General features: G+C 44.5%; 1 protein-coding gene across 1 annotated transcript in view; it reads right to left on the reverse strand.

Annotated features, from left to right (window-relative positions):
* TRIP11 (thyroid hormone receptor interactor 11) overlaps positions 1-17,951 on the reverse strand; it is a 485,462-nt gene that overhangs the window by 264,613 nt on the left and 202,898 nt on the right. The window contains exons 6-7 of the mRNA XM_086937682.1: positions 14,623-14,788; positions 11,751-12,113 (exon numbers count right to left, since the gene is read on the reverse strand). Coding sequence (XP_086793808.1) covers positions 11,751-12,113; positions 14,623-14,788 — 529 coding nt within the window. The remainder of the gene's footprint in view (positions 1-11,750; positions 12,114-14,622; positions 14,789-17,951) is intronic.

Genomic DNA, 17,951 nt, shown 5'->3' on the forward strand with positions numbered 1-17,951 from the left:
CTATATCAAAACAGCAATGTCTTGTGTTGTAGACATGACCAGAATTCCAAGCTGCTGCCTCGCATGCGTGCTGCCGGAGTACATGTCACAGAAAGGCTGATGAGGCACTTTGACTTTTGACTGTGTTGAGTGTGCGCGGTCATAATCAGCAACTACTGCTCTACTTCGTCATAACAGAAATGTATTAAATGCGCTATCCCTACATCGTTAATATGTATTGGAAAAAGGTGATGGTCTTGGAAAGTACTGGCCTGCCTTCCATTTACGCAGTTGCAGGCCATCAATCATTCTTTATTTGCCAGTCCAATCTGAAATTGTTCTTTTGTACCGACTACTAGCTATGTAGGCCACTCGTGTTCGAATTGCTTCCCAAGCCATATTGATACGGATTTGCATAATTAACAATTAAATGGCTTTCAAATGAGGCTGCTTATTGAAAGTTTTTCATTTAGGCTGAGCTCGTCAATAAATGAATCCCTTTTTCCAGTTACCAGCAGGAGTATAACGACAATTAGTAATAATTGGACAGCACACTCAAATAAATAAGAAGGAATTAGTTACTTACCTGTACACTATAGTTCTCCAGTATTATCTTTCATAGATTCACATGCTTGTATCTTCCCCGTCGTCATGGTGGAAGTCTCACGGTAACAGAATGACCAAAGCAGTATCATAGAGAAGAAAAAACTGCATAGAAAAGCCCATAGGGACTGTATTATTTGTTAACCAGACCTCCTCATTGTTTGGTCCAAAAGCCAGCCAATCAGCATTACTGCCCTGACCTCACACTCCCCAGCAGAACCTTCCTGCCTCAGATTTCCAGCCCCAAATGCAAGGCATGGATAAATACCGAGATAACAGGTTCTACCTGAGAAACAGGGAGGTGGGCGGGCGCATGTGAATCTATGAAAGATAATACTGGAGAACTATAGTGTACAGGTAAGTAACTAATTCCTTCTCCAGTATTACATCTTTCATAGATTCAAATGCTTGTATCAGAGTAGCAAGTAGTACCCAAAACCTGGAGCGTTTACAAGGTAGAACTCAGAAGTATGGTTCTGCTGCGTAGATACCTTTTAAACATAATTTGAATATACGCAGAGCAAATAAGAATAAAACCGAACATCATTCATAGCGTACATGGTAAGTTCTTCAAAGAAAGACTTATTAAACCATCTATAACAATAATAGACTTAAAATATATACTGTACATAATATAAACACAGAGCAAAGAATACCTTATTGGAACAGACGTCTCAGAACAGCGTGTCCCACTGCTGTGTCCTCTTTCCACACAGTGGCCAGACAGTAGTGCTTGGTAAATGAATGCACACTCTTCCACGTTGGCGCTCTGCAGATGTCAGGTAGAGACACTCCTGCAAACAATGCCATAGATGTCGCCATCTTTCTTGTGGAGTGAGCATTCACCCTGGAACGCAGCGGCTTTCCAGCTTTTTCATAACATTTAATGATTGCCGACGATATCCATCTGGCAATACTCAGTCTTGACAGAGGCAGTCCTTTTCTCTGACCCTCAAATGCAATAAGTAATTGTTTCGATTTCCGAAACGTTTTTGTTTGCTCAATGTAGAATTTCAAACACCTGGAGATATCCAAGGAATGTAGAGCCCTTTCTGCATCAGAAGAAGGATTGCTGAAAAAAGTAGGCAAAATAATTGGTTCATTAAGATGAAACGAAGTAGGGACCTAAGGTATAAATTTTGGATTTGTCCTTAGTATCACTCTGTCCTGCCGAAATTGGAGAAAAGGCTCTTCCACTGAGAAGGCCTGAATTTCGCTAACTCTCCTCACCGAGGTGAGTGCTAGAAGCAGAGCTGTCTTCCATGAGATAAATTGCAAGTCTACCTTGTGTATAGGCTCGAATGGTGGCCTCATAAGTTGTGCCAGAACTGTGTTGAGTTGCCAGGGTATTGGCGGCCGTTGAATGGGTGGAAAAGCTCTAAAGAGCCCCTTGACAAATTCCTTGATTAGTCTGTGAGACCAAAAGAGATGGCTCATTCGGCACCCTCCTGAATCTTGATATTGCCATCAAATGCACTTTTAACGAGGCATGAGACAGACCTGCTTTTGATAAGGACAGCAAATGAGGCAAAATACTTTCAGGGGGTACTGTAAGCGGGTGAAGTTATTTACCAGCACACCAGTGACAGAAATGTGTCCATTTCGCTGCGTACGTTTTATTCGTAGACGTAGCCCTAGATTGCGATAATATGTCCCTGCAATCTTGCGGTATGATCATGGACTGGAATTCTCGCTCATGAGGTTCCATGCTGATAATTTTAGCGATGTCAGGTCTGGATGTAGAATCTGGCCGCTGCTCATTGATATGAGGTTCTGGAACGTCTGGAACTGGAACTTGTTGCCCTTTGAAAGTTGTAGCAGGTCTGAAAACCATGCTTGTCTCGGCCAAGCTGGTGCCACCAGATTAACCTGACATGGTTCTGATCTTATCTTGCGAAGCACTCTTGGAATCAATGGAAATGGTGGGAACGCGTAAGCGAACATTCCCGTCCAGTCCAGGTGAAACGCATTTCCTTTGGAATCTTGTTGAGGGTACCTGGACGCAAACTGTTCATATTTTGAGTTGTCCCGCGTCGCGAATAAATCGAACGTTGGTGTGCCCCATTTTTGAAACACTCTGTGAAGCTGGGTGTTGTTCAGCTCCCACTCGAGCGACACACTCTCCGTGCGACTTAGGACATCTGCCATTGTATTGAGAATGCCCTGAATATGTTGTACTTGAATAGAGATGTCGTGTCTTATCAGCCATTTCCAAATCCTTTGCGCCAGCGTGGAAAGCTGTTTGGACAGTGTTCCCCCTTATTTGAGGAGATAAAACATTGTCGTGGTGCTGTCTGTCTGCACAAGCACCGACGATCCCTGAACTCTGGGTAGAAAAACTTGAAGCCCCAGAAACACCGCTTTGAGCTCCAACATATTTATGTGAAGTTGCGCTTCCCATTCCGACCAGAGACCTTGGATTTCCAGCTCCGTAAGGTGTGCACCCCATCCTTGCAACAAAGCATCTGACGTCATCACATATTTGTGACTGAGGTTCGAAAGACAGACCCTGATTCAAGTTCTCCCGAACCTTCCACCATGACATGGCCACCTTCATTCGATGAGATATAATGATCCAATCTTCAAATGTTCCTTTTGATTGAACCCACTGCTCGTCTAGCTGTTCCTGTAAAGGTCTCATCCAAAGACGGCAGTTTGGAACCAGTGGGATACAGGATCATATCATTCCCAACAAGTATTTATATATCCTCACAGTAGTGAACCTTTTTGCTTGCAGAGAGGTTGCTAGGCCTATAATTTTCCTGATCCTTTCCTTCGAAGGATATGCGGTCGCTTCCTTTGTGCATATCCATGCTCCTAGGAATTGAATGCCTTGTGCTGGGACAAGAGATGACTTTTCTAAGTTGGTCCGCAGGCCTAACCGTTGAAACAGTCTGATGCAGCAATGCAGGGATGTCTTGGCCTTTTTGAAGGATGGACCTGTCACAAGCCAATCTTTGAGATAAGGGTAAAGGCAGTGACCCTTCAACCTTAAGTGGGCCGCCACCATGCATCTCGTAAATACCCTCGGGTCAATTTGAGGCCGAATGGCAAAACTTTGAATTGAAAATGGCGATTCTCCACAACAAACCTCAGATACTTTCTGTGCTTCCGATGAATTGGTATATGGAAGTATGCATCCATGAGATCCAACGAAGCCATGAAGTCTTTCCTCTTTAGCATAAGTAGAATCTCTTTCAGCGAGAGTATTCGAAAAGGATTTTTTTAATGTATTGATTTAGATCCCTCAAATCCAATACCTGTCTCCATTTCGTAGTTTGCTTCTTTTTGACGAGGAAGAAATGCGAATAAAAGCCTTTCCCTCTGTGATGCCGAGGTACTTCCTCTATAGCCCCTTTTTGTAGGTGTAAAAGGACCTCCTTTTGCAGCTTCTGAGTATGTTGATGGTGCCTGAACACCGGGGGATGATCTGGTGGTATTTGCACAAACTCTAGGGTATGGCCCCTGTTTATTACGTCCAAAACCCATTTGTCCGATGTTATGGACAGCCAATTTGTGAAGAATAGAGACAGATAGTGGTCGTTTTCGGGAACTTGCTGAGTGGAGAGTGCCATCATGAGATCATTGCAGTCTATTAGACTGCTGATTCTTTCCTCTGTTGGAGGACTTGCCTCGGGACTGCTGCTGAAAGGAAGAGTTGGAAGACCTATATTGTTGACCTGTATTGTATTGCCTATAGCTCTGCTGGTTATAGGGCTGATATCTGTTGGATTGATATGTAGATCGCTGATTGAATTGGCCTCTCGCACCTCTTTTGCGAAAGGACTGAAACCTTCCTTGTTGAAGGGACCCCAGTGCTCTCGCGGTATCCGACTTGATGCCCTGCAGGGCCTCATCTACATGCTTGCCGAATAGATTTTCGCCATCAAAGGCCATGTCGATAATCTTCACCTGCACCTCCGGCCGGAACGAGGTTGCCTTTAACCAACCCTGACTTCGAAGGGAAACTGCTCCCGCCATCTGTCTAAAAGCCATAGAGGAAACATCCATGGCAACATCGATAGATTCCGAGGCTGATTTCGCTCCATCACGAAGGATAGCAGTTCCCTCTTCCTTCTTGTCCTCCGAAAGTGCAGCTAAAATGGGCGCCAAATCCGACCACATTTGTCTGTTAAAGCGGCTGAGTAGAGCCATAGTGTTGGCTGCTTTAATAGTGGAGGCTGCCATCACTGCAAATCTTTTTCCAGCTCCGTCCATTCTCCTTCCCTCCTTGTCTGGTGGCACCATCGAAGTGGAAAGTGGGTTTTTTGAGTTCCTTTGCGCCGCTTGTGTCACCAACGACTCTGGCCTAGGGTGTCCTATCAGGCAGGCTGGAGAAGACTCTGGTGCTCTGTATTTCTTTTCGAATCTAGCAACCGAAACCGCAATGGAAGCCGGCGTTTTCAAAATTTTTAGACCTTCATCCCAAATATGTTGGATTAATTGGGATTGATCGTGAAGACTTCCTGGCGCTGTCTTTGAAGTCGTATAAGAAACATTCTGTTTCTTGAACTTCCATCTTTAGATCGAATCTTCTAGCTGCTTTCTCTATAATGTCGTGGAATCCTCCAATATCTTGAGGAGGAGAAATGGATGGCGCCGGAGTAGGCGAGGGAGCTGACGGCAAAACATACTCATTCCACTCCTGGTCTCCCGAATTATCCTGCAGGAGTTCACCCTCCTCAGGCTGATCATCATCATCGGTGTCGGTCAGGTCATCTCTGATTGTCACCACTGTTGGCGAACGAGGAGTCTGCGTTTGATGTGTATTTTGGGCCCTCAGAGGTTGCGTTGCAGGTGCCGGTGTAGATGACAGAGGCGCATTTGCCTCTGGAAAACGACGATTATAGTCATTAATCATAAGCCTCAGGTCAGATTCTAGAGATACAGGCATAGAGACTGACTATTCTCTTGCTTCTTCCTGCTGTTCTTCATCCTCACCATAGTCACCAGTCTCCTGGAAAGATTCATACCTGGAAGACTTTGACTGAGCCCGTTCCTTAAATGAAAAAACGTCCTCCTCATCTGTGTCCTGGCTCTTTATTTTAAGCTGTGAGGGACTATAGGCCACTCCAGATGACTCCTCGTCATCTGAGTCTTGCTTAAGTAGATTGGACGGAGGCAGAGGAGAAATTTGCGTCCCCGACGTGAATTCCGCCGATTTACTTATCGACGACGATCCCCTCGACGACTGAAATGAACGGATGGAGATTAAGGTCTTCGACTTTGGCGATTTAAAGGCCTTCGCTGTCGAAATCACACTCATCGTCGACGCAGTCATCGTCGATGGAGCCATCGCCGACGGAGCAGTCGTCGTCAGAGCCATCGCCGACGGAGCAGTCGTCGTCAGAGCCATCGCCGACGGAGCCGTCGTCGTCGTCAGAGCCATCGTCAACGGAACACTCGTCGACGGGGTCTCCATCGTCGAGGTCGTCGTCGTCGATGAGGTCATCGTCAACGGTTTCCTCGTCGACCGGATAGTCGAACTCGTCGACGTAGTCGTCGTCGACACTGACTTAGATCCTGTCGTCGACGCCGCTGACGTCATCGAAATAGTCGTCGTCGACGCTGAAGTCGTCGACGGGGCTGATGTTTTTACCACAGATTTTGAAGCAGAAACCATGGAACTGGTCGCCGGAGCAGAAGATGACCCTTTTTGACCAGACGACTTCTTGAGAGGAGTATGAGGTACAGAAGACGCCTCCTTCCCCTTAGACTTAGTGTTTTTAGGCTCCACCATTTCTTCAGAATGTGAGGCCTTCCTCTTTTTAGGTGTTTGAGCAGCAAACTCCTCACCAGAATCTGAATCTGATGCGGCCTTCTTTTTTTGAAGCCACAATAGCAGACGAGCCTCTCTGTCCCTCAAAGTTTTAGCAGAGAAGGTTCTACAATATTTACAATCCTTGGCTATATGCTTTGGATGAAGACAGTATAAGCAGTCCTTGTGAGGGTCTTCAGAGAAAAGCCTTTCCACAGGATCTGCAAGGTCTGAAAAGCCTCTTTTTAGAGCTTTCAGCCATTATAAGGCAAAATAATTGACAGACAATACCTTATCCAGAAGAAAATTCAGTTGAAAAAGGCCAAAAGTTCAGATTGGAAATAACAAACTGAGCAGAGCTCAGGGAGACTCCTTCCTCACACGAAGGCGGTTGGAAATCTGAGGCAGGAAGGTTCTGCTGGGGAGTGTGAGGTCAGGGCAGTAATGCTGATTGGCTGGCTTTTGGCCAAACAATGAGGAGGTCTGGTTACCAAATAATACAGTCCCTATGGGCTTTTCTATGCAGTTTTTTCTTCTCTATGATACTGCTTTGGTCATTCTGTTACCGTGAGACTCCCACCATGACGACGGGGAAGATACAAGCATGTGAATCTATGAAAGATGTAATACTGGAGAACATAAGTTACTTACCTGTGATTGCAGTTCATTCCTGGTTGAAGTGGGACTCCCACAGTACCACAGTAAAGCAGTATGTAATAGTATTAAAGGCTATAATGGCAATGCAAAGTCAATGTAATAGCCTATCCATGTACTATCTTAAAAAAAGGACCAAACTTGAAGCACAAGTTACTTACCTTCGGTAACGATATATCTGTAAGAAACATTAGTAGTGATAGATTCCTTACCTTAGAATTACCCCCAGGCCTCAGACTGGATCCGGAAAGTTTTTTGTCAACAGTACCCCTGCGCGTCGGTAGGCGTCGTTGTGTGGCCCGCGTGCGTCTTTGGCGTCGTTGGTGCCGTGATGACGTCGGAGCTACTTAAGCGCGCCCACATGCGCTGATGTCAGTTCTGCACACGACTTTCCGTGCCAGGAACGCAGAGCCATACAAGATACTGACCAATGGTGCCATGAAACTAGGGCCCTGAAAGGGATGACCTTAACCCTAGAAATCAGTTTGCAGAACGGGTAGGATGTGTGGGGTGGTAAGGAATATATCATTACTAATGTTTCTTACAGATATATCGCTACTGAAGGGAAGTAACTTGTGCATCTGAAAGAAACATGTAGTGATAGATTCCTTACCTTAGAATAGATACCCCAGCAATACCAACCCCAGTGGTGGGTCTGCGAACCAAGATCACACCACAAAGTCCTGGAGAACAGAACGGCCAAAGAAGCTGTCTCTCCGGACTTGGTTGTCCAGGTATTAGTGCTTGGTAAACATGTGCAGCGAGGCTGAAGTAGCTGCCTGACTAATGTCCTGCAAGGGAATGCCTCGTCCCAGAGCAGTAGTGGCTGTGGTCGCACTGGTAGAATGGGCGTGCAGCCCCACCGGAGGCTCTTTTTTAGCCAAGGAATAACAAGCCTTTATGCACAGAACGACCCACCTAGAAATGGTGCGTTTGTGCACAGCCCGGCCTTTCTTTGCGCCCACGTAGACAATAAAGAGTTGGTCACCCACCCGGAACTGTTGTGTGCGGCTCAGATAGAAAGAGAGCCCACGTTTTGGGTCCAGACGATGGAGCCTCAATACCTCTTTAGAAGGATGCGGAGGCGTAAAGAAGGTGGGTAAAGTGATGGTCATGAAAAACAACCAACTCCCTCACAGACATGTTTCACACCCCCTGAGGTGGAAGCCCTTGTGCGCTTGTGGGTCAGGGACAAAGGGTGCATTTGGGTGGAGGTGCTTCACACCTATCCCCCAGCAGGAATAGCATTCAGGGCAGAGCCTCACAGGCTTCCTGCCCTTTGATATTTTAGCTAGGGCCTTTTCAGCTAGTAGAGATGCCTGTCCCCCTGACCAAGCCCGACTTTTGGCGGAAAGGTCGGCAGGAAAATTAGTAGTCAGGAGAAGTGTGTCCCCTCTCTGCCAGGACCACCTCTATGGTGCCCTGCATCGAGGTAACCCCTCCTTAAAAATTCCTACATTCAATTGGTGTAGTCACCCTAAAGGCAAGCAGCCCATTGGCTACCATCTACCAATACCTGTAATGCTCCTAAATCAGTGTTAAGGGCCACCCCTGAACCTTGATCCTCAGATTCCTGCAACCTACGAAGAAGGATAAAGAGCACACCCTGCAGCAAAGCTTGAAGATGATGACTGACTTGGACGCAGACCTACCAGCCTGTCTCCAGCTTCAAGAGCCTGTGAAGAAGACAACGCCTGTCTAGTGGCTTCCAGAAACCCAAGGAAAACTGCCACTCTTCAACAAAGACCAGATCTCCCGAGGACAGCGGCCCTATCCTGAAGAATCCTACTACAAGGACTCCAGATCCAGCAGGAACAGCAATTCCTGCCTACTCGGCACCCGACGCCCACAGCTCGAGTTGAGTGGCTCACCTGTCCAGTAAAGTCTCCCCAGCGATACTGACCTCGACTCAATCAGTGGCTGACCTCTCCTGGACTCCACGAAGATGCAGCAGCCTCTTCACCAATGGTCCCCTGACAGCAACAGGCTCTGGTACAGAGAATCCGACACCTAAAGGCACCCCATAATCCTCAGCTCGTGGACTTTGGGTGGCCCAGCAGATGGTGCCCAGGCCTTCTCCGACATCTCAGCGTTGCTGCCCAGCTGGTTGTCACCTTCGTCAAGTCTCCTGGTCTGAGCCTGCAGCCTCCTTGTGCGACCGAGATCCCCATTTACGTGCAGTGGGCCCCCACTGCTGATTTGCACCCTGTACCCGGCCACCCCTATACCGCTGGTGGTGTATGACAGGTGCTGCTTTGTGGCCTTCCCTGTGCTTGATTTAACCCACTGGGACCTGTACCCTGAAACCGCGCGTACTTACCTGCAAACTGCACATTTTGTGGGTGCCCCCAGTCTCCATTGACTAACATTGGGCCTAGTGACCTCTGCACCCGGCCACCCCAGTGCCGCTGGTGGTACAGTACCTACAGTGATCTCACTCTTGCCCAGTGCTGGACCAAACCCATGAAGACTGGATTTGTAAGTTGAGTACTTACCTCTAACTGCATATACTGTTTTCCTTCCACAGGATTGCATTGCATTTCTGCCTATTGCACTAAATATCTATCTCCTACATTTGCTAAGTTTGCTATTTTTTGATTGACATTGCCAAAGTATTTTCAATACTCCTGTAAAGTACTTCTAGGCCTTTACAACATGATACCTATTGCATACTATTGCATGCGGAGTTCCTCTTGGTTCTATAATTAAATAACTAAGTAATAACAAATCAATTGGTCTAGGATTCAGACTTTGAGAGTGTGTAATCATTACTTGCCCGAGTGTGTACAGCAAATGCTAAACAGCTCCCTGTGACAAGCCTAACTGCTCAACCACACTACCACAAATAGAGCTTTTAGTATTATCTACTTAAGCCTCTGTAAATCTCTGGGGATCCACTAGACTCTGTGCACACTATACCTTACTTTGGTATAGTATTTATTATTTATTTATTTAGGGGGTTTTATAAAGCGCTTGGTGACGCACAACGGCGTGTCCCCGCGCTGAGGAGCAACTCTTACTGGAACCTATAGAAGCGGCATACCTTACTGAGCGAATAGTGCAGTTTTAAGTTTGGCTCTAAAAATTGATTCTGATGGCTCTAATCTCAGTGCCATGGGTAGTTTGTTCCATCTTGAGGCTGCAAGGTACCTGAAAGATCTTCCGCCCATTCGAGCTCTAGACACCTTGGGAACGACCAGGAGTCCAGAGCCAGAGGATCTCAACGAGCGAGACGGCTCGTAAGTAGTCAGAAGTCCCTGCAGGGGAAGAGGAGATCTCCCATTGATGATCCGATGGCACGTACATAGAGCTTTAAATTCTACCCTGCTTCTGACCGGGAGCCAATGCAGAGATCGGAGGGCCGCGGCAGATGCGGCTCTTCTGGGTAGTTTAAGCACTAAGCGGGCAGCAGCATTCTGTAGGACCTGTAGGCGGTTGAGGTTCTTCTCCAAGGTCCCTAAATAGAGAAGATTGCCATAGTCCATCTTTGATGTGACTAGTGCATGCACCAAGGTTTGTCGGGCTCTCACAGGTAAGAACTTCAAAGTCTTCCTGAGACTTTTAAGGGTCCCAAAACATGATCCGACCACCTGATTGATCTGGGGGCCAAAGGTGAGGTCAGTGTCAAACCAGATGCCCAGATTCTTTGCTTTCTGGCACGGAGAGGGTGTTGGACCTAGGCAGGATGGCCACCATGCTGACGTCCACGCTGATTGGCAGCCCCCCACGACCAGCACATCACCTCTGTATCTACAGAGACCGCTTCCTCCAACAGTGCCCAACCCACCATGCTTTAGTAATATATTTACAACAGTGTTCTCCAAAAAGCCCCACCAGCTACATACAACACCCTTACCATTGACCTGTTGAATACATTTGCTACACTTGTTCTTTGTCTGACGCTTGGATTTTTTCCCAATCCCTATTTCTTCAGTGATGTAAAAATGAATGCAGCACCCCCAGTCTGAAAATTGTTACCTCATCACTGAGTACAGGTGTTTATTTGTACCGTGGCAAATCGTTCAGGTTAACAGGATCGTAAAGCAATATCAAAGAGCTATGCTGCAAGAATTATGGAATAGGCAGCCTTTCTAGTTTTAATAAAGACAAAAATTTCTTTTTTCCTGAACAATGTTTAAGGGAAACAGCGGTTTATCCAAGAGACTGGGCCACAAAAATAAACTGCATCTATGCCAGTTTGGGAGTTCTTCAACTGCACTTCACACGGGCAAAGATGCTGCACTTCACCTAATAATATACGTGCACGGCTCAACCCAACAACTAATTTAAATTTTATCGCAAAAGGACAGGGACTCAGGCTCAATGTGTCAAAAAGCTGTGAATGAGTGAAACATCCATACCACAAGAACTACTTAAACTCTAAAAGTAATACCAGTTCAGGGAGTGGCACGTTCATTGGTTTCATTATAGTGTGTATATTTGTAGGGCTTGTTGTACAATACTGCAAACACTGTTGTGAACTAAGCCCAAATTTACTTTAATGGGTTGTCACAGTCATGCATGATAGTGAGTCTGGAATGCTCACCCAGAACCCATACGGAGAAGGAAAATTCTCACAGAACTCAGGTCAACTTTAAAATCAGTTTTGTTTTAGGTCCAATTATCCATATATCTAATCGCCTACAGACAGCATGCTGCAAAGTGTGTTTAGAAAGTGTTTTCATTTTATTTTACGAAGAAAAGTACATTTAATGTCACACACAAGAAGATGTATTTAATCTAAAAGACTCCCTACCAGACAGTGCTTGTCGTAAATTAAGAACCTCCTCCTCTGTAGATGATGTAAGTAGATATGTTGCTTGTTCCTTTACCAATTCTTCCCTCTCCACAGCAGATTGTTGTAGGTCACTTAACTCTGGTTTAAACCGTTCATACTCATGAGTTAATCGGATTAATTCCAGCGCTGCAGATTCCTTCTCTTTCGACAGCAAGTCCTTCTCATATTCTGAAGATAACAGCTGGTCCTTAATCTCCCTTACTTGGTCTTCAAGTTCCTTGATCTTCTCAGATTGAGCAGATTTTTCCCTTTCTAGGCTCTGAAGGTTCTTTTGCAGCTCAAGAACATTGGACTGTTCACCGGCACCAACAGATGTGGTACCTAAAACAAATAAAAGCAAACGATGATGGGACAAAACGTATATTGCAACAAGTGCCAAGGCCTTTATCAAATGATGGCAAGTAGGCTCCTAAATTGTAAATACCAATATGTTGAACTGGCTGGGAGTTCATTTAAATCCCTTTTAGAAAATGTCAAAGTCTTACCAATATTATTATAAAGAAAACTCATTTGTCATCATCATTGCTAATCTATAAATCTATCTATAAATGGGGAGCAGCTCCCAAAACCTGCATACCCAATGTGTCAATATGGCAAACAGCTACAAGCATTGTTAAATAAACATTTGGACTGCGGCTCTGAAGGCTTAGAAAAACATCAAGTGCCGGTAGAAAACGTAACTTTTATTACTCTTAGTCCTTGTTTTCAGCGGAACTGGTTGGGAAATGCTTAAGTCAGAGGACGAACTGGAAAAAGGTATTTACAAGAATGCTTTCACTTTTTCACGAGAGCCAACACAAATGTTCTTTGGAACACCCTAGTGAGGATCCCTACTTATGTGTTACCAACAGTCAAAGTTCACCTTTTTGTTTGTAGGTCTCGCCTAGCCAACGGAGCGCATGCGCTGCCTCGCCTTGGTGAAATTCTATTGTTGTGGCTTTTGATAGCGAAGGGAGACAAACCATGTGCGTGCACGTCAGCCGATGTGCACACGCATGGCGTCTCCTCTTAGCTTTCAGTTCATGTGGGCGTGCACCGCACAGCGTCTTTTTTGCTTGCAGGCTTGTTTTTACAACCTTGCGCTCTGCAGCGATTTTACGAGGCTGGCTTGTTTATTGTTGACTTCCTAAAAATGTTTCTGTCTTTCTGAAGCCTGCATGTTACACACAACTACGACTGGATCCCGGCTTTTCTCTACCCTTCTTATTTATTTGTTTTAATTCTTTCGTGCCAATCACTTAGGCGCCTGGTTGCTCTATATAAATGCTGCAATACACTACGATACGCACTGAACATGTTTCCTGAAGGCCTCTTTGCAGTGCTGAATCTGCCTTATATTAAATCTCAGAGGGCAGGTGTCGGCATATGAGTAATCAAACCAAACATCCATTGCCGGTTATCAGACAATGCAGTCCATTGTGAGGACCGAGGGCATGGGGGTGGGGACAAGCCCCTCCCACCTCGGAGGGGACATAGTCCCTGTGAGACCAGATTGTGGCTCAGAGACCTCCGTATATAAACTGACATCACTGCACTTTGGAAGGACTCGAAGCTGGACGGAACCTCAGGCGGGGTGCAAGGAACTCCAAGAAGTGTGCATAGGGTCTCCAGGCTGTTCCTCTGTTTTGACCTGTGGCCTTTGGGCAGACTAAACAGTGCTGCTTAAGGCTCCGGCTGGGGGTGTTGTATCTGGTGGGAGTTCGTCGGATTATGATGTGTGATTTGTCAGGGGAAACATTCCCTTGGCATAGTACTGATGGGGTCTACTCATTGCTTGTCAGGAAAATCTGACATAGTCTTTGGTGTCACCGGCAGGCAGATTCCTTGGGTCTTCCAGTCCCCACCCATTTCTGCGTGGATGACAGGCACTGTATAGAACAAGCATTTGCAATGCAATAGGTCTCGCAGTTACGCGAGTTTCAGCTATTGGTATTGTAAATAACAATGCCTTTTATTTATGTTTTTAAAACAACAAAAAAGGCATGATTATGTGCAATGTCAATAGCTCAAACTCGCGTAAATGCGAGACCTATTGCATTGCATTGCAAATGCTTGTTTTGTTATGCTATAGGCAAGATCGCACCATGGCACACTCTCAGGATGACTGGAATGAGGTGAAGAATGGAAAGCAAAAAATAACAGGACTAAAATGACGATAAAAGACATTTTCCTTATTTTGCTGTCCTGCTCTCCCCTCCCAGATAAGTGGATGGGGATCTGTCTATACAGCTTAAGAATGATGGAAGTAGGAAGAGAGGCATATACTTACTTATGCTTCAAACAAAAATGGTGACTCGATCCCGGACAGAAAGCTGCATTTTTCATTGAAAACACTTATCGACTAAGTAAAACTTGCAAAAGAATAGCCTGTGTATCATTACAAGTGTCTGCTTTGGGTATAAGCCTTTGGAAGGCCGCATATGTTGCCTGTTTAAACGTCCCTCATTTTGTATGACTCTGGTACAGACTGGCCCTTCCACATGTCTATAGTGCCTCTTGCTGCTATGTTGCCTGGGTCCACTGCAGTAACTGAACACATACTGTATATCCTACACGAGAATGCTCCCTCCAACTGCTTAACTAAACAACCATGGGTTGACATTTATTGTGTCCATTTCTTACCCTTTGGCACCCTTTCCACTACAATGACTTATATCTTGTATTCCTAGTATATTTTCTAGCCCAAGCTTACACATTTTAATTTAATTAAACATCCCTGAAGTGACTGCAACACAAAAACTTTGAGGATTAGAAAACAAGATGGAACTATTCACAAAGGACAGAAAGCATAAGAAACATACAACTGGGACAAGAGCTCTCAGCCCAGTACCTTGCTGTAGCTGTTCTTCCAATTCCTCAATTCGGTCCTCGTATTCACGTAACTCCTCACGGTGCCTGCGAGTAATTTCAGACAGCTTCTGTCGATGATCATCCTGCAATACTGAAACCTCGTGTTGATGCTCATCTATTTCATGACTTAATTTCTTTTCTAGCTCCTAGAACATTCAAATGTTATTCAAACACAAAGAATCATAGTTTTGATTTTTCATTGAAGTAAGAAAACTGGCTGACATTAAAAGAGAAACAGAAATAACAATTCTAAAGTCAACTTTTTTCTAGGCATTATGAATCATAAGCATGAAAGAAATCGCAGGCAATAGGTGCTTTTCAAAATGGTGGTTTGGGAACACAGCAAACCCAGGAATGAATTGTTATCGATGTTATCCATTTCTTGGCAAAGTTAGAATAAGTTATTCACAACAGTGAAATATGTATTTCTGGAAGTTTTAGTCGTGGAGAACTAGGCCAAGCAATTCTAATGAAGCATCTATCAAAGCAGAGAAAATAATCTGGAATTCATGTTCCAAGACCCGGCCCACACACATCCCCACCCGTCCATTCAGCTTTCCAGCTTTATGATCCTTATATTTCAGGCTAACAGAGGTGCAACCCAGCAGACCAAAAGAAGGAGAACTCGAGTAACCAAGAAAAGATGGCAGGCTTAAAAGAAGGGAAGGGGTTTATTAGTGTGAAAGGCTTTACAAGCAAACCTTCTTACGTAGTCACATTATCCCACCGCCCCACTCTCTTGCTTTAGTATGAGGATATTCGGAGGTATAACTAAAGCTGCAGAAAGGCTGGTAGGAGTGAGCCTCTAAGACAGGTCTGTATGGGCTCGATCATAATCACGATCCTGCATGGTACATGTGTATTACCTCGAAATCCAGTTGGGTCAGATAAAGTGAATGCTCACAATCCCTTAGAATACCACATATGTTTGAGCTTCCTATCACATCAATGACTTGAATCTGATGCATTTCTTTATTTCTCGAAGTTGGGGACGTTTCCTTGACACAGGGAACCACCTAAAATTCTCATGCACCACCTGCTTGTCAAGGGTCCATCTGTGAAGATGATTGTTATATCAGCCTGTTCATGTATGTTTTTGTAGCCTTGCCACATGGGCAACTTAGAGAAACATGTTTTAGCCTTCACAAAGAATCCCATCCATAACCAATATGCATAGGGGTTGAAAGCTTATCAGGCATTTACATAAGGCACGGCTGTAGTGTTTTTGATAAATAAGCATTGTTTTCATGATGCCTGGCTGTAATTTTTGAGGTGAACAGGCCTGTTTTCATGAGCCTTGGTCATAAAAGTTGCAGAACAATGACACAATTGCTTTGTCGAGTCTGTGCCCACAAATATACACTTGATGTTGATCTAGTATTGTTTCTCATACCACATGTCAGTCATAGATCAGGAACACTTCCTGATAGGAATGTCTCAATTCGGATCTGATTAATCACCAATATACTATGGCCAAACAAGAGGTATTAAATCTGGCGTTCATGGACCTGAGCACAGCTTTCAATAGCGTAAATTGAGACAAACTATGGAACATTATGGAGCGCTTTGGGGTGGAATTGAATGAAGTTTCTCTTTTATACGGCCTTAATTTTAATATGTCTGCTGCTGCTCGATTTGGGATGTAGGGGGGAATGTACTGATCACCTTAATTTGAAGTGGGGTGTTTGACATGGCTGCATATTGGCTCTGTTTTTTTCACCCTTGATATAGATAATTTAGAGGAGGCATTAAGCAAGGGTGGTACCGGCACGCTGCGGATTGGCAAAAGGTCAATCCCGGTCCTGCTCCAAGCAGAAGATGCTGTCCTTATTGTTAGAACTGCGTTGGGGCTGGAGCGTCTACTTGTTGTTTTGTTTCCTTTATGGAAACCCTTGACTTAAGGACTAACATTTCCAAATTCCCTGTTATGGTGATAGGCCCAAATCAAGACTTTTCAAGATTCAGGAAAATATTATTAGTCGTGTTCCATCTTTTCCTTATCTCAGTTTCAAATTTGATTTGTCTTTGTTGTTGTCCTCTTTGTTGTCTGCTGGAAGTATTACCTTTACCAGGAGTATTGCTTCTGTTTTTGATTTTGCAAATAGACTGAGACCCACATCTATTAAGATCCTGCTTGAAATTTATACTGCCAAGTGTGTCCCAGTAGCTGCCTATGGGAGTGAAATATGGGGCTATGCTGATGCTTCTATTTTATCTGTAATACAGAATACATTTTAAGAAAGGTTTTCTGCCTTCCCCAGAGTACTTCTGTTTTTATTACTCACAAAGAACTTGGCTTTGGGTGTTTGGAGGGTAATTTACAGTTACAGTTGCCTCTCCTTTGGTTATCTGTTTGGCTTCAGCCTGAGAACATTTTTAACATTCTGATCCTAAAAGATTGCTTGAGTCTGAATCGAGTGGTCTCTATCCCATTGATTAGTTACATCAAATCCACCTATACTAAACTTGGGCGGCGTGAAATTTACAGCAATCCAGACTTAATTGCCAATTGTAAGGACCAAAAAAGCCTTTAAGGCTTTGAAATCAAAAGGAACAGACAGTGTGGCAATGCAGAAAAGCTCCATAAAATGTTATATCCCATTATAAACCACTCTTTTTATTAGGCCCTATATTTATTGGTATATGTCGAACCACCACCAGTTCTTATTGACTTGTTTCAGACTTAACCGTAGCTACCAATTGTTGACTATTTCTCGCAACAGTGCCTTTGAGTCTGGTTTTTATTCCCTGTAAATGGGATGGCGTTTCACCTCAAGAATCGCTGCGCTTTGTAATGTTCTGTTCTTTTTGTAAAGAACTGTGCAAATCTTTTATTTTCCAACTGTTTGCTGGAACATATTTTACTCAAGTTTGTCTGGCTTTGTTTTATCTAATGTTACTATCTGATGTGAAGACTTGTTTTTATGAGGCTAACTTTTTATATGGTGCAGTGCAACTAAGCAAAAGTTTATCGCCTATATGAAATGTTATGTTTTAGTGTATCTTTTATGGTTTGTTTTATAAATCGAATAAAGAATTTTGATGATAGGGTTAATGAAAACATCTTAAAACTATGAAGTATTGTTCTTCTGGCCATAAGAGGAGGACCGATTGCCAGAGGTGACAGGAGACACACACAGGACTGGGTGTCCAATTCAAGCTTGCAACGCAAAGAGGCTTTGAGGTATGTGGCCGTCTGAAAGCACCAAAATGCAGGACAACTCCAATTGAGAAGTTAAACCCCGGAGGATTTAATGTACAACCCACTTTCTCATCTAGAAAAGACCAGAAAAGTGCACCCAATGGGAT

The sequence above is a fragment of the Lissotriton vulgaris genome, chromosome 9 (assembly GCF_964263255.1).
Source record: "Lissotriton vulgaris chromosome 9, aLisVul1.2, whole genome shotgun sequence".
Classification (NCBI taxonomy): Eukaryota; Metazoa; Chordata; class Amphibia; order Caudata; family Salamandridae; genus Lissotriton; species Lissotriton vulgaris.